At 39.8% G+C, this 26,245-nt stretch overlaps 1 protein-coding gene across 5 annotated transcripts in view; it reads right to left on the bottom strand.

Annotated features, from left to right (window-relative positions):
- Nsd3 (nuclear receptor binding SET domain protein 3) overlaps window positions 1–26,245 on the bottom strand; it is a 120,465-nt gene that overhangs the window by 8,879 nt on the left and 85,341 nt on the right. The window contains exons 13-21 of one of the 5 annotated variants that reach the window (XM_070016159.1): window positions 25,138–25,335; window positions 24,428–24,601; window positions 20,900–21,046; window positions 16,499–16,682; window positions 13,269–13,471; window positions 12,616–12,728; window positions 11,786–12,055; window positions 2,926–3,042; window positions 874–1,015 (exon numbers count right to left, since the gene is read on the bottom strand). In XM_070016159.1, coding sequence (XP_069872260.1) covers window positions 874–1,015; window positions 2,926–3,042; window positions 11,786–12,055; window positions 12,616–12,728; window positions 13,269–13,471; window positions 16,499–16,682; window positions 20,900–21,046; window positions 24,428–24,601; window positions 25,138–25,335 — 1,548 coding nt within the window. The remainder of the gene's footprint in view (window positions 1–873; window positions 1,016–2,925; window positions 3,043–11,785; window positions 12,056–12,615; window positions 12,729–13,268; window positions 13,472–16,498; window positions 16,683–20,899; window positions 21,047–24,427; window positions 24,602–25,137; window positions 25,336–26,245) is intronic. The other 4 variants (XM_070016161.1, XM_070016160.1, XM_070016162.1 and 1 more) reach the window with 4 other exon arrangements.

Below are 26,245 nucleotides of genomic sequence, written 5' to 3'. Positions count from 1 at the left end.
AGGGAGGGAGGGAAGGTAGGAAGGAAGGAAGGAAGGAAGGAAGGAAGGAAGGAAGGAAGGAAGGAAGGAAGGAAGGAAGGAAGGAAGGAAGGAAGGGAAGGAAGGAAGGAAGGAAGGAAAACAACAGCTTATGACATCTGGTTACATCATACACACAGCAACAATTTGGAGGAGTCAGGAATTGGTTTCCCAGAACAGTGGGTTTAATGAGTGGATATGCAATCCTGCCTGGCTCTTGCTGTTTTTTCTTTAGGACACAGTATTTTACTTCTCATTTGCAGATAACACCCAAATTCCAAATATTAACATCCCATCTTTCTTTTTTTTTTTTTGGTTGGTCGTGGGGCTTGAACTCTGGGCCTAAGCATTGTCCCTCAGCTCTTCAGCTCAAGGCTAACGCTCTACCACTTGAGCTACAGTGCCACTTCTGGTTTTCTGGTGGTTTATTGGAGATAAGAATTTCACAGATTTTCCTGCCCAGGCTGGCTTTGAACTGCGATCCTCAGATCTCAGCCTCCTGAGTAGCTAGGATTACAGGCATGAGCCACCGGTGCCTGGCCATGCCATCTTTTTTGAATAAATACCTGAGTGTCAGCCTTCCCTATTAGTAAGGGTCCTAGGGAGCAAGTTAACTTTTTCTTTTCTCTTCTTTCCTTTTTTTTTTTTTTTTTTTTGCCAGTCGTGGGGCTTGAACTCAGAGCACCAGTACTGTCCCTGAGCTTCTTTTGCTCAAGGCTAGCACTCTACCATGTGAGCCATAGTGCCACTTCTGCCTTTTTCTGCTTATGTGGTACTGAGGAATTGACCCCAGGGCTTCATGCATGCTAGGCAAACACTCTACCACATTCCCAGCCCCAAGTTAACTTTCTTTACCTGCAGGAATATCGCAAAGAGCAAAAAGCCCAACTCGAACATCTCCATTCACTGTCCATTTTTGTGTTTCACAGTTTGGATTACAACTGTGGTTCATAAAACGAGAGTAATTCCCTTTTGGGCCAGCGTCAATTATACGGTCCTTCAGGAAGAAAAGAAAAAAGATGCCTTTGACATAAAACTCAGTGTAAGTCTACTGCAGAAACTCACCCAGTCTGTCTAGGGCCACAGGGCAGCAGCCTGTGCTCCCAGATGCTGCATGCCTGCCAACACTAAAAGCCTGACCTACACTCCTTATGCAGTTAACAGTCTACTAAATGACTGCAAGCCAAGTGATTAGGGCAAAGTGAAACTTAACTTTTTTAAAAGTATGCTTAGAGAAACAGACCACAGACAAATGGTACTTGAAGATAAGTGGACTCAGATGTATTTTCTCCGAGTTCAGATAACTCCTCTAGTGTTGTTTCCAGCCTTGCCTTCCTGCTCTGAGCAGGAAGGAAAACTGGTGTAGGGGAGACAAGGTTCAACCACAAAGACAGAAATGAAGACCTGGAGGTTAGTTTGCTAAGTAGGCTACTGTGTGGATAAACTGCCGTGTTTGCCTGTTTTTTCTGTTTTCATCTACACTGCAGTTCCACACGCAGTAGAGAGCATAATGCCTCTGAACTCTGACACTCCTGACAGACTCAGAGAGGCCTGAGCATCCAGAGTGTCATCAGCTGTCTGCAGGGCCTCCAGCAGGGAGGATAGGAGTTAAGAGGCAGACTGAGTACTACAAAAAGCCTGCATCTTCATTTATGCTCATGTAACATGTTTATGAAAGTTGCAAAACTTTACAACAGTGACAGCAGTTAAAATGCCTGTTAAGATGGGTGCCTGTGGCTCACGCCTGTTATCCTAGCTACTCAGGAGGCTGAGATCTGAGGATCGCAGTTCGAATCCCAGATGGGAAAGTCCCCAAGACTCTTATTTCCAATTAACCACCAGAAAATAAGAAGTGGTGGTGTGGCTCAAAGTGGTAGAACAGCAGACGCGAGCAAAAAAATTCAAGGATAGTACTCAGAGCTGAGCTCAAGCCCCATGACCAACCAAAAAAACACCTTGTAAAAATGATTTCTGTATTTGTATTTTAAGCTATTTATTTTACTCAGTGTGTGTGTGTGTAATGTGTCTATGGCATTTGTGTATTTTTATTCTTTTTTTTTTTTTGCCAGTCGTGGGGCCCGAACTCTGGGCCTGGGCACTGTCCCTCAGCTCTTCAGCTCAAGGCTAGTGCTCTACCACTTGAGCCACAGCGCCACTTCCAGCTTTTTTCTGCTTATGTGGTGCTGAGGAATTGAACCCAGGGCCTCATGCATGCAAGGCAAGCACTCTACCACTGAGCCACCTTCCCAGCCCCTTGTGTATTTTTATATGCCAATAAATATTTTATTTTTTCCAGTGGTGCTGGGGATCAAACCCTTTACATAGTCTGGAACACAGGAAATATAGGCACTGGTCTTGGCTCTTAATATTTCCACAAGATATTCAACAAGTCTCTTATCACATCTCAATCTCATTTTCTTATCTGTATAAATCAGAGTACTATTGAGAAAATGAAGTGTAACCAGAGATGTAGTGTAAAAATTACATGATACTGGACTAGTATTTTTACTGTCATTTTTCTTATGACAACTCATTGTTTCCCTAACAGCTTATACAGAACAATTTAGTTTTTGCTAAAGCAGAAATTAAATGGGGAGTTTATAACTTGGGAGTCAAAACTGATTCTCTCCATCAGTGATAAAGAAACAGGGGCCCAGGCTCAGTGACTGACAGAGCTGGGACAAAGCTCAGGGATGGCGATGCAGAGATGCTGGCCCTGCTTCTGGCTATCTCACACTACTGTAGAGGTTTCAGTCATGATATAATTTGTGCATCACAGTAGACAGCACCCTGGCTACTGAAAATCATCATCTGCTTGAAAGCATCAAATTATAAGAAATAGTTCAGCTTAAAGCCGTAAGTCTAAAAAGTCCCTTTTTCTTACCCCCCCAAAAAAAGCAATTTTACCTTGGTAACAGTTAACATATAAAAATTAGTTACACTGTTCTCGTGTGCTCTCTTGATTCGTAGTCTACATTCTTCTTCATCAATTAATTCACCAACATATTCATTTACAAATTCACCCTGCCAAGAAGCATGAAATATGTCATTGGAAACTGATATATGCATTACAACACAAATTTCAACACATGCAGAATCCAAGACAACAAATTGAAAGAATCCTGAAAATACAATTTCAATGCTACAAATAAATGGTTTTTATTTATTCATGGGCATTTAGAAGGCCTTGGTTTTCAGGAAAAGTGCCTCAAAAGGTGTCACTCTGCCTTTTCTTGCTAACAAAACTAATGGTAAAGTTGATGTATAACGATGTAGTTGGGCCCCATCTTTGAGACTTGATAGCTTACAGCTAGAGTAGCAAAGAAAAGGGGGTCTAGAAAGGATAAAAGCTGGAAAATATCTGAAACTGTTTCTAATATATTTATTTATTTTTAGTGCTGGTACTGGGGCTTGAACTTAGGGCCTCAAAAGCTTGCCTTTTTTCCTATGGCTGAACAATGCCTCATTTTGCAGCTTTTTTCTGGTTCAATGGAAATAAGTCTCATAGACCTTCCTGCCCAGGCTATTTCAAACCAAGATCCTCAGATTTCAGCCTTCCGAGTAACTAGGCGTGAGCCACTGTCATCTAACTTTAAACTCTTTACTTTGAAGTATTTATGCCAAATTAGAAAAACAGTGCAGAGATATCTGTACCTTTCACTCAGCTATCCCCAGTGATAACATCTTACATAATCAGCATGCTACATTATTTCCACACATGTATATGTATGTGTGCACACAAAGTACAGTAACCACTGCTACACTCAACATTCAGAAGTGGTCCTTTCGCACTTCTCTTCTCTACATCCCATCCATCCCGATCCCTCCTCTACTTCATGCAACTAAGCTGCTCTCCATCACTAGAATTTTGTTATTTCAAGTTGAATTACTCAATATGTAATCCAATGGGGCTGTGTTTTATTTTAAGCACAACAACAACAACAAAAAAATCAAACTCGGGCTAAGACCACCCAAAGTGTTATGTGTCAACATCTGCTTTTTACTGTGGAGTTGTGTTCCTCAGTATGGACACGGCACGGTTCTTTCTCACAAAGATACAGGCTGATCTGTATATTCATGTACAGTGCACTGTTGGTTCCAGATGGCTTTTCCTACACATGGAGCTTTGTGATCTGCCACTGGAGAATTCTGCACTGTTTTATGGTGTTACTCTGAAGGTAAGGGACCGGGGGGATAAAAGAATGTTCTATCTTGCCTGTACTATCTCATACTATGTACTCTTGGCTAGTTTATGGTACATTTTCTTTCATGGACATTGGTAAAGCAGAATATCAGCTCTACTTCATATTGCATATTGGATTTCAAGGTAAGATTTCATTGAGGAAATGATTTTATGGCTTCAACAGTTTGAAAACCAGCAGGGTACCAGTGACTCACACCTATAATCCTAGCTAATTGGGAGGCTTCAATCAGGAACAGTGTGGTTACAGACTAGCCTGGGCATGAAAGTCCATGAAACTCCATCTTAATGGAAAAAGCTGAACATGGTAGTGCATGCTTGTCATCCCAGCTACAATGGGAGGTATAACACAAATTCCAGTCCAGAAGTGTATATGGGCAAAAAGTGAGACGCTACCTCAAAACTAACCAAATGCTCAAAAGTGACCCTGAGCTCAAATGCTAGTATTACCACCAAAACAAGGCAACAAAAAAGAAAAACAAAATCAGAACAACCAAAGCATACACACACACAGAGAAAACAACAACAAACCTTTACAACCATTTCTAATGGCTTGTGTTTATTACTATATGGAAATGAAGCAAATGTAGAAAAATTCAAGTCCTAAGAGCAGATACAAAAAATAGTATATTCACAGATATACCACTGTGAATAAAAATGGAAATATTTTGAATGTTCTAAAAGTGACAAAAATCTTCAGCCTCAAAGAAAGTGCTTACCACACTTTAAAACATTATGAACCCAAATATGAAAAATTACCAAATTAAGAAATTTTTTAAAATGCTACAATATGATGTTCAGAGACTGCAGCAAAGCTGGGCATGTTGATGCACACCCATAATCCCCAGCATTAAGAGAAGGAGGCAGGGAGGTTGTGGTTTTGAGCTTTGAGGACAGCTGGGGGCCACGCAGCAAAACCCTGTTTCCAAAAACAAGTAAAGTTCAAAACAAATAAAAAAGACTGCAGTAAAACAACATGCTGTAATTCAACATCTAGTGATTATTATTGTACTTACTGGCAGTACTGAGGTTTGAACTCAGTACTAGCAGTGCTAGCAGGCACTTCACCAACTAAGCTATACCTACAACCATGCTTTTTGCTGTTTTTTTTTTTCTTTTTGAGATAGGGTTTTACTTCCTGACTAGGTGTGCATCTGGACTACAACCCACATATTTCAGACTTTCTATGTTGCTGGGATGACAGGTGCACACCACCCTGTCCAGCTTTCCTCTGCTGAGGTGGGGTCTCATGGACTTTTCTGCCTGGGTTGGCTCAGAACCATAATCCTTCCAATTTCAGACTCCCATGAAGCTTGAGATGACAGGCAAGTGCCATTAAACCAAGTCTCACAAACTTTTCTGTCCAGGCTGGCCTTGAACTGCAATCTTCCTCAGCTCCCAAGTAGCTAGAAGTACAGGTTGTGAGCTACTTTCTTATTACTTTCTTTTTTTAAAGTTTCTGTTAAGGGGTCATGAGTGTAGATCAGTAATCAAGTATATGCTTAGCTTCAATGGGCCATAACATCCCCAAAACCATTGCTGAAAAAGAACACTATAAACTATGTTTGACCCTGGTACACATTTTCAGGAATCTGTTATATGTGAATATAAAGGGGCTGACTATATAGTAAGTTCAAGGTCAGCCTGAGCTACATATCAGATCCTATCTCAAAAAGTCAAAGGTTGTAAAAATAAAGCCACACACTTACAGTTATCTGGTAATCTGACAAGAGAGCCACGAACGTAGGGTGGAAAAGATAGCCTCTCCCATAACTGGCATTGGGAAAACTGGGCATCCAAATGTAGAAAACTAAAATCTGATCCCCATGCACCAATATCAACTCAACATGGATCAAAGAACTCAACATCAGACCTGAGACTTTCAAACTACTGCAAGATGGAGTAGGAGAAACATTAGAAAATAGGCATAGGAGCCAGGTGCCATGGTTTGGAGGTTCCTCAAAAAACTAACCAGAGGGCTGGGAAGGTGGCTCAGTGGTAGAGCTTGCCTTGCATGCCTGAGGCCCAGGGTTCAAATTCATCAGCACCACATAAGCAAAAAGAAAAAAAAAAGCTGGAAGTGGCACTGTGGCAACTGGTAGAGCCCTAGCCTTGAGCTGAAGAGCTGAGGGACAGCGCCCAGACCCAGAGTTCAGGCCCCACGACCGGACCCAAAAGCAACAACAACAACAACAAAAAAAACTAACCATAGAATTTCCCTATGACTCAGTCATACCAGTTTTGGGCATCTACCCATAACATTACAAATCAGTATATGATAAAAAAAACACTTGCATATCCATGCTCACTGCTACACTATTCACAATAGCTACGTTATGGAAACAGCCCAGATGCCCTATAACAGATGAGTGGATCAATAGAACAGGGTACCCATACACAAAACTGTACCCATCTATTAGAAAGAATAAGATTATGTCATTTGCAGGGAAATGGATGGACCTAGAATAAATCATGTTAAGTGAGTTGAGCCAAGCTCCAAGAGACAAATGGTGCATCTTTTATCTCCTATGTGGAAGCTAGATCTAAAATATAACTGGACATGATAACCTATACCGTACTCTAGGCACTCACATACAGTCAGACTAAAAGAAGAAACTCTTGGGGAGGAATCCTGTGAACATTTATTAAAATACAATTTATTGAAATGAATTTCAGGAAACGGCAACATGGGTTTTTGTTGCTGTTAGTGCTGTTTTTCTTTGCTATTCTTTGTAGGGAGTGCTGGGGGAGATCAGAAAGGGAGGGAGGAACAAATGCAATCATGCTACTCAGAATACACTATGTGGAAAATGAACTATGTAACTGCGTAGGGATAGGAGGGAGAAACTGGGGAAAAGGGAAGAGGTGACATTGTCCAAAAAAGAAATGTACACATTACCTAATTTATGAAACAGGAACTCCTCTGTACAACATCTGAATAACAATATCATTATATATTTTTAAATATAAAAATATGCCTAGCATTCATAAAGCCCTGGGCTCCAACCCCAGCAAGTACATACAAATAAAGGAGGGGGGGGAGGGAGAAAGGGATGAGAGGGGAGAATGACTAACCATGTAAAATCTAATTGCATTTACTTATTTATTTTTGCTGATTCTGGGGCTTGAACTCAGGGTCTGGATGATGTCTCTGAGCTTCTTTGTGCTCAACTAGCATTCTACCACTTGAGCCACAACAGCACTTTCAGCTTTTTCTGAGTATTTATTAGAGATTTATTTATTAGAGATAAGAGTCTCAGACTTTCCTGGCTGGGCTGGCTTCGAACTGCAATCCTCAGATCTCAGCCTCCTGAGTAGCTAGGATTATAGGCATAAGCCACCAGTGCCAAGCTTACAACCTAATTTTATATTTGATATCCTTACTGTAAATGTACCCCAAATCTTTTTAATGTTACTACAAAATTTTTATGATTATGCTTTTTAAATTCTTGATTAGTTATTTTATAAAAGACCAAATTACATTGCATTAACAATCCCTCAGGTCTTAAAGAAAAATCCAGCCGGGCACCAGTAATACTCAGGAGGCTGAGATCTGAGGATCACAGTTCAAAGCCAGCCCTGAGCAAGAAAAGTTTGTCAGACTCTTCTCCAATTAACTACCAGAAAACCAGAAGTGGCTCTGTGGCTCAAACTGGTAGAGAACTAGGACTGAGAAAAAATGCTTAGGAAAAGCACCCAGGTTCAAGCCCCATGGCTGACCAAAAAGAGAAAAGAAAATACAGACTGTATTTCCTTTTTCTTAGCTGTATTACTAATCCAATAAATTACTTTAGTTGGCTGCAGTAGCTCATGTTTTCAGCGACTCAGATTAGTGAAGACTGAGAGGATCAAAGTTCCAGGTTAGCAAAGCAAAAGTTAGTGAGATCCAGTCTCAATCAATAAGCTGGTTTGGTGAAGCACACACCTGTGATTCTAGCTACATAGGAAGTGTAAATTAGAGGATTATGATCTAGGATGACCCAGACAAAAACACAAGACACTATCTGAAAATTAACTCAATCAGAAAGGCATAGGGGTATGGCCCGAAAGGTAGAGTACATGCTTATTAGTAAGTGAAAGGCCTAGAGTTCAAATCTCAGCACCACTAAAAATAAAATAGAATAATAATAATAATAATAATAATAATAATAATAATAAGCTATTAGTATAGATACCGATACTATTAAAAGGTGGGAACAATATCAAGCTGGATTTCAGGATGGCCCCAGAAATTTCATGAAACTCATATGCATAAATTTGTATGTGTGATATCACAACATTAAATATAAAGTTTTGGTATTACACACACACACACACACACACACACACACACACACACACACACACACACACACACACACACACACACACACACACACACACACACACACACACACACACACACGGTTGGGTTTTTTTGGTCGGTTCTGGGTCTTGAACTCTGGGCCTGAACGCTGTCCCTCTCAGCGCTTCAGCACATGGCTAGTGCTCTACCTCCTGAGCCAGAGCGCCACTTCTGGTTTTCGGAGTGGTTTATTGGAGATAAGAGTCTCATGGACTTTCCTGCCTGGACTGGCTTTGAACCGTGATCCTCAGATCTCAGCCTCCGGTATAGCTAGGATTACAGGCTGAGCCACCAGTGCCTGGCTAAGTTTTGGTATTAAATAATAATATTTAACCAAGCATTCTAATCTACATATTCAATGACAGCAAAGCTTGTTAGGTCTACCTTCAAAATGTCAACTGTAGGCTTAGCAGTCCTACCTGATATCACCCCTCTCCTGGGTCTCCTTCTCTTTGTTACTTAATACTCTTTCCGTAAGTCCTCCACATTCCAAGCTGTCCCCTTTTTTTGGCCAGTCCTGGGTTTGAACTCAGGGCTTAAGGGTTGTCTCTGAGATTCCTCTCAAGGCTAGTGCTCTACTACTCTTGAGCCACAGTACCACTTCTAGCTTTTACTGAGCAGTTTAACAGAGATAAAAGTCTCATGGACTTTCCTGCCCAGGCTGACTTCAAACCAGGATCTTCAGGTCTCAACCTCCTAAGAAGCTAAAATTACAGGCGTGAGCCACCTGTGTTGGGCTAAAGCTGTTCTTTTGAAGCCCAAGTATAGCAGATAGACCTCGAGGTGCTCTTCCTAATTCTAGCCCTCAGGAGTTCATGCCATTGTGCAGTTCCTTCCTATGGAGGGTTAATGTCTAATCAGCATCACTTGGCAATAGTGAGAGTATGCATGTACTCGTGTGAGTTTGTGACATGAAAACTCTGGTTTTATCTTGCTGGATGGTCACTCCCTCCGACATTGGGAACCCAGGTGATAAGGAGCTGAGGCATCCTCTAAAAGCTGAGAGCAGACCCTGCCCAAAGAAATACAGAAACAACAACAACAACAACCCAAATCAAGAAACAACACCCAGATCTCAGGGTTATAACTACAAAGAACAGAGTTCCACCAACAGCCATATGGGCAGAGAGATCTTTCCCTAGTGGTAAGATGAGAAGTCAGCCCTGGATGACACTTTCAACCCAGTGGAGCTCTAAATAAGGAACCAGTTAAGGACTGCCTGGATTGCTAACCCACATAAACTGTGAGATAATGTGTGCCAGGTTTTACACTGCTACTTTGCGCTAATACTGTCAACTGCACTGGAATATACAAAATCAGATCAAGTTAGTTCCTACTAAAATCCTACACAAGTTTCTCACCCCATGGCATATAAAGCTCCCTAAGTCCTAGGGCCTGGCTATCTCTCTCACCTTATCTTCTATCACCCCACCTCTCACCTCTCTTCTCCAAGCTGATTTATCTTTCCTTTGATATAGCATGTTCTTTTAGATGTACTTGCATAGCTTTCAACACTACACAGCTATCAAATGTCACCTCCTCAGGCCACTGTTAGCTAACTCCTGCCCATTTTTACAGCTCCGTTAATCTTCACAGCATTTAATGGTGTAATATCAGCTGCTTCTTTTCTGTCTCTCTAGTGGATCCACAAAAGTAAGGGCTATGTGTGTCTTGTTCATTATTGTTTTCTAAGTGCTCAGAATATTACCTGGCACAAAGAAAAAAAAGGTCGGGTATGGTGGTACACAGCTGTAGTCAGTTATTTTGAAGGTAGAGGTATGAGGATTAGGGTTTGAGGCCACTTTGAATAAAGTTAGTGGTAAACCATATCTCAAAAACAAAGTAACAAAATCAAAACAACTGGGGGAATGGCTCAAGTGGCAGAGCACCTGGTTATCATATATAAGGCCCCAAGTCCAGTACCTAGTATCACCAAAAAATAAAAATAAACCCTCAACCCCCCCCCCAAAAAACCCCAAATCTTCAAACCAGATACACAAAGATAAACTAGAATGTTCAATACACACACACACACACACACACACACACACACACACACACACACACACACACACACACACATTTATACAAATGTATTGGGTAATAAGCTAAATAGTAATGGTAACATTCCATAATCTCTATAAACTAGAATAAGGTGAAATCTACATGCATTACCACAGAGGTGTACTTAGGATATTTTGTTTACATGGGAAGAGTATGTTTGATTATGCTTATGTTTAGAAAACTCTACAAATACAGAATATGTGGATAATATTTACAGATGTGTTCATCGCTTCACAGAAAAAGTTCTAAAGGTTGTATACCAAACTATTCACAGGGACTTCCTCTGGTAAAGACAACATGAATGTAGCAGTGAAGGAGGAATTTCACTCTACTATCTTTTTGATATTATCTGACTTTTCTTTACCTTATTAGCTATTTTTCAATTAAGTTTTAAAAAAGATAGAACCCTGTCAGTAATTTTATATTCCTATTAGATCTATCTTCTCTTAGTGAATATACTTCAAGTTCTGTACACATGGAACTAGGTAAGGAGGGGTGAGGTGAACTGGAGGACTTGTTTCCAGGCCTGTGTGAATAATCTCATTAAGCTAGTCGAATTTCTAACAAGGACCCCAGGAGATTATCAGGCAGTCTAAAATTTGAGACCCAGTATTTGAATAGTAGGATGTGGATTTTCATGTAAATGTTTTTCTACAATGAGTTTTCATTTCTGTGTTAATGTGACTGCTTTAAAAAGTTATCTCAAAATACATAGAAGAAGAAAAAAAAAAACACAATTGTTACGGGCCTCAACTTTTCCCAATTGCTTTTCATCATATGACCCAAGAGCTGGGACCTTTAAGCTTTTAGGCCAGGGGCTGGCTACAAAGAGACTGCCAAATGACTGAACTACGATGCTAACCTAGGACTTCCATAACTTCATTATTTTGCCTTTTCTGAGACATTTAAGTAATTCCATTTAACCAGTAAGAAAACACTTCAAATAGGAAATGTCCCTTCTTTTGATGGCTGGTCACAGGACACTCAAAGGTTACCTATGTTTTGTCACACCCTCTTTCCCACAGCTTCTTTGCTCACAAAGTGGCAAATGGGAATTTTCAAAAAATTCCCATAAATCTCTGTGTATTTTATCCCTACACTGAGGCTCACGAGGCACAGGACCTGTGGTTCCCTCTCCATCTCCATCCCTGAGCTACCTTCTTAATGCTTCTTTTAGTCCTGAGGCCCCAGCCTCTGCGCTCAGTTTTGATGATTTCTGCATCTGGGTATAGCCTCTTGGTGAAGCACTGGTTCTGACAGCGATCTCCAGCCGGGCACACCTGTGGGTGGCACTCATACTGCAACATTCTGTTCAGACACTCAGATTCTAGGCCGCAAGGGTTCTCATCAGCAGGCTTGCAGTTACAACGGGGGATCTCCGACAGGTCAGCAACCTGGATCTGAACCTTCCCTATTACTTTGTTAGCCTAGGAAACAAAATTACAGATGACAGCAAAGCAGCAGATAGGTCAATTTGAACACAAAATCAAAATATCCAACCTCCTCTGGCCTCTGCTAATGCCCTGTGGTGTGACTTGAGAAAAAAAAAGCTTTTTACCTCAATTTCCCCAGGATAAACTAAGAATAGGAAGAGAGAGCTCAGATGACAAAAATATCTAAACCTGATGTGAATTCTCATTTCTCCTTTTACTGGTTGGCAGAAACTTCAAATCTGAAATTGAGAGAAAATAGGCTTGTCTGTGAGTTAAAGACCCATGTTCTCATTTGGTGACAAGATAACCTAATAGGAGCATGAATGGGTTTTCACATAGCCTATGGTGCTTTCTGGTAGAGAGGATTTGTCAAAGACCCAGTTCCTAAAGCACCATACCCAGGACTTCCATTGAATCTTCCAGTAAAAGTTCTTGGCCAATTTCACAGAGTTCTGGCTGATGATTAGTGAAAGTTAACACAAATGGCCTTTACTGAGAGAAAAATGTGTTTTCTTGTCTATGAAATACCAATGTTTTCATGGGTAAAGACTCACTTTGATGTGTTTGTAAGGAGGAGGTTTTCTTGAGTTTTTCTCAATCTCTAATGCTTCTTTACTTTCTCTTTGTGCTTTCAGTTCCTGGAAACGTTTGGCAGCTTCTTCCAGTGCTGACAAGAAGACAAAAGTAAATAATTACAAAAATAGAGTTAGAACATTAGCTTCTTACCTTCTCAATGCTCTGCATCTGGCATGAGATTACTACTCACACCAGTATTGGTAATCACAACATAGGATACAACTCACTGAACACTATGTTCTGTGCATGTGGATGTCTCTGAGAAGAGGTCCTATTTCAATGACAGAGACCTCCAATGCCATAACAACAGCAGCTATTGACCTTCTTCCCCAGAAAGCCAAACTCCTAGCAACTCAATACAAAGCAGAGTATGGCTTCTTTTGGGAAGTCTTTACTACTCTTCTGTGGCAATCGCTGCATTTGACAGAGACTTCCAGCTCAAACTTAATTTACAGAAATGTTGCTAAAGCAGCCCCTTTCACATACACTGTATATGTTTTAGTTTACTGATGCACAATCACAGTGCTGGTGAACATTCTCTAGTAGCAGAAATGTAATGGGCACATGAGGTTATCAAGAAACCCACAATGCTTTCTCAGTTCTGGGTAACTACAAACACGATCCAGCTTACCTTTTTTGAAGGTCTTGTTAATACTAGTCTGTCCCTCAGCAAAGCTTTTGTCTCCTTCAACATAAGGGAACACTCTGCCTTGGTGTACCCAATAGTAGTCATGAGAACCAAAGAAGAACACAGGGAAGTCCCCCAAGTCATGCTTAAGGCCTTGGATGTTCAGTGGCACAGACCTGGGATTGCAGATCTCAGCTGGCCACCATCTGAAAACAAAAGCAGTTTTAGACAAATCTCACCATTCCCTACAGGTTAGCAGGAGAAAGTAAGGGGTTTCATGGTTTGCAATTTTTATTCAGATTCTGAACACAGGCTATTTTGAACAAAAGTTCAAACACAATCCAAAGCATCTATCATTAAAAAACATTAGCTGGGCACTGATGGCTCACACCTGTAATTCTAGCTACTCAGGAGGCTGACATCTGAGAATCACAGTTCGAAGTCAGCTCAAGCAAGACCCCGTGAGACTCTTAGCTCCAATAAACCACTCAAAAACCAGAAGTGGAGCTATGGCTCAAAGTGGTAGAGCAAAAGATCTCAGGGACAGCGCCCAGATCCTGAGTTCAAGCCCCACAATTGCCAAAAAACCGAAAAAATTTAAAAAATTATTTTGAATTAACAAAATGGTGAACAAAGGTTAAGCAAGAAGGCTCTAAACAGCTGATTTAGTATCTTTCTTAATATGTTTAATATTTGACATTTATGAACTATGTCATAAAAATAATAAGTCATAAGATCTAATAATAACATCACTGAACCCACTACCTAATCCAAGAACCAGAATGCTACCAATCTTATTCCAAACCTAGGTAACGTTCTAGAAGTCACTCTCCCCTGTCACCCCCACACTAACATACATGAACATTTCAAGGAATAAGATTATCTTTTGAGGAATAAAGGATTACTTACTTCGAGTAATTCTGAGGATAAATGCTTTATAGTAGAACAATGTCTCCTATGCAAACCTACATTCAGGGCAAACACTTCTTGGCCTTTGCATCAGTTGGCAATTCAAAGTCTAATGCCTCTTAATACAGGGTAGGGCCAGAATGAAAACAAAGCAGTATCATGCTAAGATACTTGATCACTACAGTAGTCACTAAATGAAACTGTAAAGGAGCTTTTAACAGTTTCTAGTAACTAGACAAGTCAGGAAATAATGGGGAAGCCAGGGGTCAGATAATGAGGCTCCAACCCCAATGATCCTCATGTGGGCTTTTGTGGTTTACAAAGTCACCAATGCAAAGAGTAAATACATGAAAACAAATATTTAGCCCTAGGCAGGAAAGTCCATGAAACTCTTATCTCCAATAAATCACTAGAAAACCAAAAGTGGTGCTGTGGCTCAAGCGGTAGAGCACTCGCCTTGAGCTGAAGAGCTGAGAGACAGCGTTCAGGCCCAGAGTTCAAGCCCCACGACTGACCAAAAAAAAAAAAAAGAATGAGCCCTTAAGTGAACATTAACTATTTCAGCTCTTTTTTTGTGTCGGTTGTGGGGCTTGAACTCTGGGCCTGAGCACTGTCCCTCAGCTCTTCAAGCCCAAGCCCAGAGTTCAAGCCCCACAACCAACAAAAAACAAAACAAAACTTTTTAATTCCTTGAAGTTAAAATGTTGTAGCTATGATTCTAACATGTGATACCAGACTACCATCCAACTGCTCCTTTCCTTTATGCCTTCACTGCCCATAAATCAAACCTATAAATCTTTGTCAATCTACTTATTGAGAACAAAACTGTTTTATAGTGTGTTTTTAGTAAGGCTAAGCATTTTTTTTTCTGGGATTATTTCCTATCTGCTACTATTTTGCAAACTGATTCTGTTCTTTGCCTTTAAATTTTTTTCTTTTTTTTTTTGGGGGGGGTGGTCAGTTGTAGGGCTTGAATTCAGAGCCTGGGCGCTTTCCCTGAGCTCTTTTTGCTCAAGGCTAGCACTCTTGGAGCCACACACAACTCCACTTCTGGTTTTCTGGTAGTTTTTTGGAGATAAAGAGTCTCACAGACTTCTGTGCAGGCTGGCCTGCTACCATCCTGAGTAGCTAGGGTTATGGGTGTGAATGAATGTACTTGTCATTTTCCAATGAGTGTGGGGGAGTGAATATTTTTGATATTTGTCTTTTACAACTTTATGTCTATTTCCACAGCATATTAATTGATTTATTTCAATCTGATTTTTTTTAAATTAAGATGTGGAAGTTTATGTTAAAAGAAAAGGGGAGGGGTTCCTTTCTCAACTGCTCCTGGATCTCAGCTAAAAACAAACTTTTTATTTGTTTTATACTTCTGGAAATTTACCTAGGGCTTTCCATTCTATGAGGCAAGTGATCTGCACAGTTGAATCCCCAGCCCTTGATTTTTTTTCAGACAGGAGGGAGCTCTCACTCTGTACCTTAGGCTGGCCTCAACCCTGTAATACTCTGGCCTCCATCTTGCAAGGGCTAGAACTACAGCAACATAGGAGGCATAGGTAAGAAAATCATGGCTGAAAAATAACTAGGCTCATGCCTATAATCCCAACTACTAGGGCAGAGACTGGAGGATGGTGGTGTGAGCCCATCTAGCCCAGGCAAAAACTTCACCAAAGGCTCTTCCTGGAATAATTCTCTCTTTAAATTATAAAGCTATGTTTATACACACTTCTTAGGGCTTCTAGAAGTCAGAACAAAATGGGCCAGATTCAGGACTAGTGAGAGTTATTTTGGCCTGGATGTAAACTAAATCTTACTATAAATCAATATAAATCTAATTAAGGCACAAAGAAAATAGCATTTCTACTGACTAATCAAGACCTTTTGTTACAAAATTAAGTAGAATATAGTTCATTAGTATAAAACTTTCAGCCAGGCGGTAGTGGCTCATGCCTATAATCTTAGCTACTGAGGAGGCTGAGATCTGAGGCCTGCAGTTTGAAGCCAGTGTGGGCAGGAAAGTCCATGAGACTCTTAGCTCCAATTAACCACCAGAAAACAGGAAGTGGCACTGTGGCCCAAAATGGTAGAGTGCTAGCCTTGAACAAAAGAACTCAGGGACAGCGCCCAAGCCAGGAGTTCAACCAACAAGAACAACAACAAAACTCAGAAAGTCCAACAACATAAACTTCCCATTGCTGTAAAAACCCAGGATGAAAACCTGTTTCTTTCCTGGCTTAGGAAGAAGACAGGTCTTGGCTGCTCTGCATTCACTATGAATCTGGTCTGAAAAACAAGTACTTCCTCTTTGTCCTTTGAAAACTTGCCTGTAATTTCCCAATTTGACCCAAACAATCTGCTTGTAATGGAGTTTCTTGCCAGCTTTACAGTCATTGCAATTCCAGCAGCCGTCTGGCATATCTATGCTTAGGCATTCTGGGTGGAAGGAAGCCGGGCACGATTCGCAGCAGAGCAATCTTCCACCTTGAAACAAATAGACAGTCTTAATAACTGAGAAAAGAGGAAAGAGAAAAAGAGAAAGGAGAAAGTTACCTTTGAAGTGCATTTGATTTAAGTTGGGGGACAATAACAAAGGGATTAAGTCACATCCATAGAATGGATTAAAATAGAAAATCGAAAACCAAAGAAAATATTTAGCTACTTTTTGGGATTTTTTTTTTAGGATGTCAGTGGCTAGAAATAGAGCTTTTGAGTAGCACCAAAAGCATTATTGTACTTTTTACTCCTCTAAAATATGGACTATTGAAGTACCAGTTTAGCAAGCAGCTAAAACTCTTAAAATTATCAGTAGATGCATAACATTTTTAGACCGAGTAGATATGAGGGTAGTTAAAAAAATGAACAATTTTCTTCAGTGATAAGAAATGGACATCTTTATATTTTAATCCAGTGCCAAAATTAACTAAATCCCTTTATAATAAAATTAGAAAGGCCCATTAACAAGAATGGAAATAGGCAGTAGGCTCAGCAGTATTTTTTTTTCCATAAGAGGATATAAAAAAAGAACATTGAGAACACAGATTCTCTAATTGGTGATTGAGTATCATTATGATTTCAGTGATGACAGAAAGTCAAACACTATATAGCAGTGGTTTGAAACTTTTTCATTATCAAGGATCCTTTTGCACAGACCCACATTTGCAAATATTGTATCACTTCAACAATTGTGCACTTCAATAATAACAATTTCTCCTATTTTATTTTTTCTATTTTAATAACTAAAGAAATGCATATGCCAAAGACCCAGTCCTAATAATCAAACATCACATTAAGCTCTTCAAATTATAGCCAATTATAAAGAAATTCACGTTGCCTTATTTTGTACAAATGTATTATTCTGTTAGATAATAATAGTTCAGATATTATGTTTATATGTCTTCTCTGACTTACTCTTGAGAACCACTGCTTTATAGCGTGAAACTAAGTGATTACCAGTGTAGAATGAAGTTCCATATTTAGGACATCCCTCTAAGTATCCTTTCAAAACTCTCTCCTTTGAAATACACAAAATGATTTCTGGATTGACACCAAAACAAGTATGGCAGAAGTAGAATTTTTAACGCAAAAAAAATTTTTTTTGGTCAGGATTAAGCATTTCTAGTATTTCAACAAGTGACAAAAAAGGGATTAACTTCTGATGATGAATGTAAGACATTTACTGCAAAAAACAAATCCATATTTCCTTTGGAAAATTACCTCTATAACTGCTGAATATACTGAAATTTAAAGTTTCATGAGCAAAAGGTTAAGAGCCTTTATGAGACTTGATCAAATGACATGCTCCAACCTTTTGATGGTTTACGATCTATTTTCCAAAAAAAATCTTGTCTTCCTGAAGACTTTCAAGCTTCTAACTGATTAACATGAAAACAAAAATCTATATGCAGTCAGTGATGAATTAAATTTCTGTATTTCCTCTGCTCAAAAGCTTTTCCTTCAATCATCAGGGTTCCCCCCACACATACCCCCTCTTTGACTGAAGATCTCAATATAGACTTATTGGCTCAATTCCCCAGCCCAGAGATTACCTGCCTGAATGCTTCTGAGAAGGATAGAGAATATTCTGTAAATTTAAAGCAAAATGAATGATTCATGGGTCTTGCAAACAGTTTTAGAGATTATCATTATCAGTACTGACATGGAACTCAGGCCAGTCATTTTTAATGATTATTATGAAGTCCTAAATATTGAGTCCTATTTCAGAGGAAATACAGAGCCAGAATCAACAGTGAAAATCATCATGATAAAGATGTTAAAAACACACAGGAAAATAGAAAAAAAATAAAAATACAAATAATCTACCTTGGTGCTATGCAAGAAAACAGCTTTAGGATGCAAGAGAAGTAATATATGGTTCAAGCTAAGCAGAGGGCTCAAAATAATCTCAATTCATGGCAAGGTTAAAACTGAGGGCTGAAAACAAAGCAACAACTGAATTAAACTAATTTTATAAAGATGCCAGCAGGAAAATAAAGCATTTCCTAAAATGCCTCCAGTAAACTAACTTTACTGAATTATGAAGTCAGACCTATGCCCATCTTTGTTTTGGAAGGCACTATCACCAGTAAGGTTATACAATCTGACCTCATGGAAAACAAACAAAATAAATACCCTTTCCAATACATACTGAATCCTAATCAACTTGTTTAGTTATACTTTCTTTTAGTCATGAGAGGCTATCTGACAAAGAGCAAAGATATGACCAACAGGCAGCACAATGAATGAAGAAAGAAAGAAAGAAAGAAAGAAAGAAAGAAAGAAAAGAAAGAAAGAAAGAAAGAAAGAAAGAAAGAAAGAAAAGAAAGAAAGAAAGAGATAGAGAGAGAAGGAAGGAAGAAGGAAAGGAAAGGAAAGGAAAGGAAAGGAAAGGAAAGGAAAGGAAAGGAAGGGAAGGGAAGGGAAGGGAAGGGAAGGGAAGGGAAGGGAAGGGAAAGGGAAGGGAAGGGAAGGGAAGGGAAGGAAAGGAAAGGGAAAGGGAAAGGGAAAGGGAAAGGGAAAGGGAAACAGAAAGGGAAATGGAAAGGGAAAGGGAAATGGAAAGGGAAAGGGAAAGAAAAAGAAAGAGAAAGAGAAAGAGAAAGAGAAAGAGAGCCGGGCGCCGGTAGCTCATGCCTGTCATCCTAGCTACTCAGGAGGCTGAGATCTGAGGATCACGGTTCAAAGCCAGCCCATGCGGGAAAGTCCCTGAGACTGTTATCTCCAATAAACCACTAGAAAACCGGAAGTGGCACTGTGGCTCAAGTGGTAGAGCACTAGCCTTGAGCTGAAAGAATGCAGGGATAGCGCCCAGGCCCAGAGTTCAAGCCCCACAACCAACCAAAAAAAAAAAGAGAGAGAGAAGAGAAGAGGGAGGGAGGGAGGGAGGGAGGAAGGGAGGGAAAAGGAAAGAAAGAGGGGAAGAGGGGAGGAGGAAAGAAGGGAGGGAGAGGTAAAGAGAAAGGAAGGAAGGGGATTCAGGGTATGGATGGATATGGGTTCTATAGATAAGAAGGAAGAAGCTGGGCACTGGTGGCTCATACCTATAATCCTAGCTACTCAGGAGGCTGAAATCTGAGGATCACGGTTCAAAGCCAGCCTGGGCAGGAAAGTCCATGCGACTCTTATCTCCAATAAACCACCAGAAAACCAGAAGTGGTGCTGTGGCTCAAGTGGTAGAGTGCTAGCCTTGAGCTGAAGACAGCACCCAGGCCCAGAGTTTAGCCCCACAGCTGACAAAAAAAAAAAAAAAAGAAAAAGAAAAGAAAAGAAAAAGAGAGAAAAAGAGAAAAAAGGAAAAGGAAAGGAAGGAAGAAATAAAGAAGGAAAGAAAGCACATTTCATGTATACCTAGTATACCACACATGATACATATCAGGCATGCATGAATTTTTCTTTATAGATTCCATATCTGGCCTCCAGATCCAAATGGGAAACGTATATAAGAAAATCCCTTTACCTTCCAAGCTCACCCTTTTTTTTCTCTGGGATACTAACTCCCCAAATAATACATTATTGTTAAATCAGTTTCTCTCTTGATTATCAGTAGGCTATGGGATACTAAACACAGATGTTTTCTTCTATGGATGAAATCCACTGGAGGAATATAAATATGCATTTAGCTCTTGATTTCCTATGGATTATCTATCAGCAATTCAGCTGGGCTGCCTTCTAACATCCAGTATTTGAGGAACCTTCCATGCCCACTTTCCCACCAATGTCTTGTAAGGAAATAGCAGCAATTTTCATAGCATTTTAACAAATACTTAAGAAACAAAATGTTAGAATGCATTCTAAAATAAAACTTTTAAGTATGTGTATCTTGATTTCCTTCTCTTAAAAACCTATCTTATTATTCAGCTGACAGTAACACATCATACCATATGTCACTTCTAACATAAACGCTAGTTCTACATCAGGCAGAAGGGAAAGAGCCTTTAAAACATTCTTATATGTTGGAAAAAAAATCTTACTCTTGCTACTTTAATAACCTACATATTTGGAATGTGTGAAAAGTAACTCAAGGAGAATGGAAAATGTGATAACAGAATTATTTTAAGCCCTTTTTAATAATTTTGCAGCCGTATGAAGACACAGTCACAACCACCAAGGCAGAATTTACCAAAAGCAACAGATGGTGCTTGACAGGCATACATTTCCCCCCTTCATTTAAAGAGAAAAAAATAGGAAATGCAAAAATAAAACAAGAGATAAACTATTTTGATTATTACCTTTCTCACATTTCTTTTTGGAAGCTGACGAAGAAGGAATCATAGGTAATTTCATCAACTCAGCACGATTTGATTCGTTCAGTAGGTAGTGGGACTTATAGGCATAGGAACTGAACATGGGGTCTGAATGGTCCTGAACTATCAGCCCTATACGAAACAAACAGAAAGAGATGAGCTGCAATGAAACTACCCATGATTCCATGAGGTAAGAAATAAACCAACACCTATTATGAAGCTGGGCTTGAAAGTTGGGTGTGGAGGGAGGACATGAACAAAAAAGAAAGACCTAACAGAAAAGCTTGCTACAGTTACTGAAAGTAGTATGAGTTATCAAATGCCTTATAACTATATAGAAACCTCTACACTTTCTAGAAGAAAACCCTGAATCATTTGAAAACGTACACAACATTTGACATCATACCAAAACTCTGAAAGATTACTGAAAACTCAAGAAGGAAAACAAATCTATGTTCCTTAACATTTAGAAGTACTATGATGACCATCCAAAGAACAAAACAAGGTATCACTTTGCTAACTAGAAGAGCAATCATGAAACTCGGACCTATTTCAAAATATCCAATAGGACTCAAAGACAGAATTGAGTCTCCTATCTCCTCCACTCATATCTTGAGAAACACTCAAGTAAATTCTAGCATTCTCTGTCAAATAATGAAACTTTATCAATACAATATACGATTTTAGCTGGGCACTGGAGACTTACACCTAAAACCCTAGCTACTTAGAAGGCTGAGATCTGAGGATCGAGGTTCAAAGCCAGTTGGGGCAGGTAAGTTCATAAAACTATCTCCAACAAACCACCGAAAAGCTGGGAAGTGAAGCTGTGGTTCAAATGGAATAATACTTGCCTTGAGCAAAAAAGCTCAAGGACAGTGTCCAGGTCCTAAGTTCAAGCCCCAGGACAGCAAGGGGAAAAACAAAAAAAGAAAGAAAGGAAGTGGTTGTGACAATGCAAGGGTTTATTGAAGTAGGATCTACCATCTAGCTTCCTATCTGGAAGAAAACACACAATCTACTACAATCACCCATGATTCTTCTTTTTGCCTCTCTTCTTCCTGAGTTAGGTTTCTAATTCAACTGCAAGCCACTCCTAAATCCAGGTAACTATGAGACCAGAGAATATTTCTCTATCTTGGTTACTAGTTACTGTATAGAAATCTATAACTTTACAACACAAATCACAACAGCAATTTCATTTAGGGGTCATGTTGAGAGGAGGGAGGATATCATTTACTTTTTCCTGTGGGTTTTACCTTTTAGATACTGCCATCTACTGAGATGGAATCAAGAAATGCTTCTGAACCAGATGATAGGAAAGGAACCTGACAGTGCTAATTATATAAGAATCTTCTAAGAAGAGTTATGCAATGTCCAAACAAATTACACACATTTAATAGGAGACAGTGTAGTTTGTATTTAAAAAGTAGGCCTCGGGCTAGGTTCTAGTGGATTGTGTCTATTACCCTAGCTACTCAGGAGGCTGAGATCTGAGGATTAAGGTTCAAAGCCAGGCCAGGCAGGAAAGCCTGTGAGACTCCAACCAATTACCAACAAGCTGTAAGTGAAGCTGAAGCTTGGGGCATAAAAACCTAAGGGACAACCCAAGCTACGTTCAAGTCCTAGTACATACATACACCAGGCTGAGTTCAAGCCCCAGTACATACATACACATGTGTACGCACACATACACACACACAAGCAAAATAACAAGACTTTATATTATCAAAATTTTATTTCAAAAGTATTTTTATACAAGCAGTACTACATGCTTGTAGTCATGGCTACTCAAGAGGCTGAGGTAGAAAGGTCAATGGAGCCCATGAGTTCATGATGATTCTAGGCAACATAGCAAGACTTCATCTTTTAATTAAAAATTGTAAAAAATATTTTATAATACTATTATACAAAAACAAAAACTATTTTCATCTTCAGAACAGTTTAAATAAAATATAACAGGCCTAATAGGCCTTAAGAGTCCTCTCAAATATTTCACACAAAGATAAGTATACAAAACTTGGCACTTTTATTAAAAACAACAGAAATAGTACTTGAGGATACTAGTTTATTTCCAAATACTTACTAAATTAAAAAAAAGGTTTCATTGTAATACAACCAAGATAAATCTGGATCCCATGTATCATAAAGAAGCTCTGCTTGCTAACATACATATGGCCTTGAGTTTGATCCCAGAACCATTACCCCCTACCCCCTGCAAAAACAACAATAACAACAGAGAGACAGAAAGACAGAAAGACAGAAAGAAAAAGAAAGAAAGAAAGAAAGAAAGAAAGAAAGAAAGAAAGAAAGAAAGAAAGAAAGAAAGAAAGAAAGAAAGAAGACAGAAAAAAGGCTCTATTTATATGTACAAGAAACTCAAGCTTAAGCCGGGCGCTGGTGGCTCACGCCTGTAATCCTAGCTACTCAGGAGGCTGAGATCTGAGGATCACGGTTCAAAGCCAGCCCGGGCGGGAGAGACCGTGAGACTCTTACCTCCAATAAACCACCAGAAAACTGGAAGTGGCGCTGTAGCTCAAGTGGTAGAGCGCTTGCCTTGAGCTCAAGAGCTGAGGGACAGCGCCCAGGCCCAGAGTTCAAGCCCCACGACCGACAAAAAAAAAGAAAAGAAAAGAAAAGAAAAGAAACTCAAGCTTGCGGACCCTCCCCAGGGCCATAGTGTTTTCAGCTGATCAGTCTCTTGGCATACTTAAGTATCATAGCTAGCAAGTAAAAAAAAATCTTTGTTACTGACTCTTAAGTAAATCACCTTAGCTTTGTCTCATCAAGCCCTCTGAATGCTAGACCAAAACATCATAAAATACAACATAAACAATGGAAAAATAACTGTGCTAGCTTTGCCTTCCAAGTAAAACTTAGTAAGATGAAAGCTCTAGATTAAAAAGAGGACATGAGAAAGATCTACTTCAAAAATACTTGCAGAATATTAATCCTTTCAATTATAGAAATATTAAATAAGAGGGCTGGGAAGGTGGCTCAGTGGTAGAGCGCTTGCCTTGCATGTATGAGGCCCTGGGTTCGATTCCTCAGCACCACATAAGCAAAAAGAAAAAAGCCGGAAGTGGCGCTGTGGCTCAAATGGTAGAGTGCTAGCCTTGAGCTGAAGAGCTGAGGGACAGTGCCCAGGCCCAGAGTTCAGGCTCCACGACCGGACCCCCCCCCCCCAAAAAAAAAAAGTAAAAGAAAATTCTAGCTTAGCTTTTGGGGAAAAAAATAACAATCTGAATGTCTGTACCTGGTGGAGCAAGCACCTGAAACTTAGATAGGAGGATCCTGAGTTTCAGGCCACACAGCAAGACCCTGTCTCTAAGTGAATAAGTAAATAAAAGGGACTTTTGGTAATGTGCACCTCTCCAGGAGTTTAACAGAACAGAATTTGGCATTGGGTGATAGGCTGTACAGAATGGCCTGAGTTCTCTCAATGCTGAGACTCATTCTAAGTGGAAATATGCCAATGATCTGACATGGAAATAAAGAAAGAGGGTTGACACTCACCTCTGGCACAAACAAAACAAAAGCCTACATTTATAGCAGCAGTAGTATGATTGCCCCGTTTGGAATGGTTACTACAGATGAGAATGTAGGAGGTCACAGATACACTTCCAGCAGCAATGCAAGCATCTCCAGAGTGATAGGCGACTGGACATCGCAAGCATCTCATCATGCGTCCTGTGTAAAGACAAGTCAAGTAGGGTTGTACTGAGCTGGACAGGAGACTTTTGAAGTTGGGCTTTCTTGAGTTCTCATGTGACATTAATTATAGTAATTATAAAATACTTTTTCTTCACCAGGCTGTTTCTATCATTCCTGTGCATATGATCCTAAGTAAAAGCCTAGTAACCACTTAGAGATTGTTCAAAGAAAAAAACAATCTGTTCCAATGCTGGAGAGATCCTGATAATCCAAAATGGTGCCTGTTTAAGGGCTTTTCAAGTATAGTTTTGAACATATCAAATTTTCTTTTTTAATAGTATTTTTTGGTACAGGGGATTAAACCGAGAACATTGCACTTGCTAAGCAAGTGCTTTGCCACTGCACTAAACTCTAGCCCTGGAATTTTCTTCTCAAGGATTTGCATGGAATTTCTTCTCATAGATTTGTAGTTAAGCCTTTAACCACAAATTAGAGAGAATGCCTGATGTTGTCTGTATTGTGTTTAATGCATTTTTTTGACACAACTTCAAACAAGAAATCTTTTATGTTACCTTTACTTGCTTTGTGGATGTCTTTCTCCATAGAGCAGGCAGAGCAGCAATGTTGGGGACAGCGGAATCCTTTAGACTCAAAGATGGCAGTAGGAAATTTGCGAACACAGGCTTCGTGATAAAATTTCCCACAAGTTCCAACAGAACAACGCTTCACATCTTTACCAGATACTTTGCATGAAAAACATGGGTGTTCCCCTGAAAGATTGGTGAGGACCACAGTTAAATAAGATCTGATTAAAACAGTCTGTTTACTTATTTATTTGGGGTGTAAGGAATGGAACCCAGGACCTTGCATATGCAAGGCAAGTCTTCTACCACTGAGGTACAGCCACAGCCCTGGGTATTTTTTGAGACAAGATTCCACTAGTTTGGAATGGCATGAAACTTACTAGGTAGCCCTGGTTTGCCTTGAATTCATGACTCTACTGTTCTCTGACTGCTTGGATTATAGGCATATGTTATAATGCTTGGGTATATATTCCTTTCAGAGTTGTCCTCCAAAAAAGAAGCTCTACAATTACATTTAACACATTTTTTTTCCTTGGGTCTGGTCATGGGGCCTGAACTCTGGGCCCAAGAGCTGTCCCTCAGCTCTTCAGCTCAAGGCTAGCACTCTACCACTTGAACCACAGCGCCACTTCTGACTTTTTTTCCCCCTGCTTATGTGGTGCTGAGGAATCGAACCCAGGGCCTCAAGCATGCAAGGCAAGCACTCTACCACTGAGTCACCTTCCCAGCCCCTACATGTAACACATTTGAGTGTGCTGACACATGCCTATAATCACACTTGTTTGTAAGACAGATGGAAGGACAGCAATTTGAGGCCCGCCAGAGCAAAAAAAAAGTCAGTGAGACCTTTATCTCAGAACATAAATTGGACATGGTGGTGCATGCCTATCACTCTGGTCCAAGGCTGGTTCCATGCAAAAATGTGACACCCTATCTGGATAAAATAAAAATAAAAAGGGACCGGGGCATAGTTCAACTGATAGAATACTTGCCTAGAAAGTATAAGGCCCTGAGTTAAAATCCTAGTATAGATAAGCATTAAAGAGGCTGCATTATTGAGAAAATTAATAAATACCTGTGATATGAATAAAGAAAA

The sequence above is a fragment of the Dipodomys merriami genome, unplaced genomic scaffold, assembly GCF_024711535.1.
Source record: "Dipodomys merriami isolate MVZ:Mamm:240054 unplaced genomic scaffold, mDipMer1.0.p SCAF_12, whole genome shotgun sequence".
In the NCBI taxonomy this organism is placed as follows: Eukaryota; Metazoa; Chordata; class Mammalia; order Rodentia; family Heteromyidae; genus Dipodomys; species Dipodomys merriami.
The sequence above is the reverse complement of the archived record's forward strand: the minus strand, read 5'-3'. Positions and strand labels throughout refer to the sequence as shown.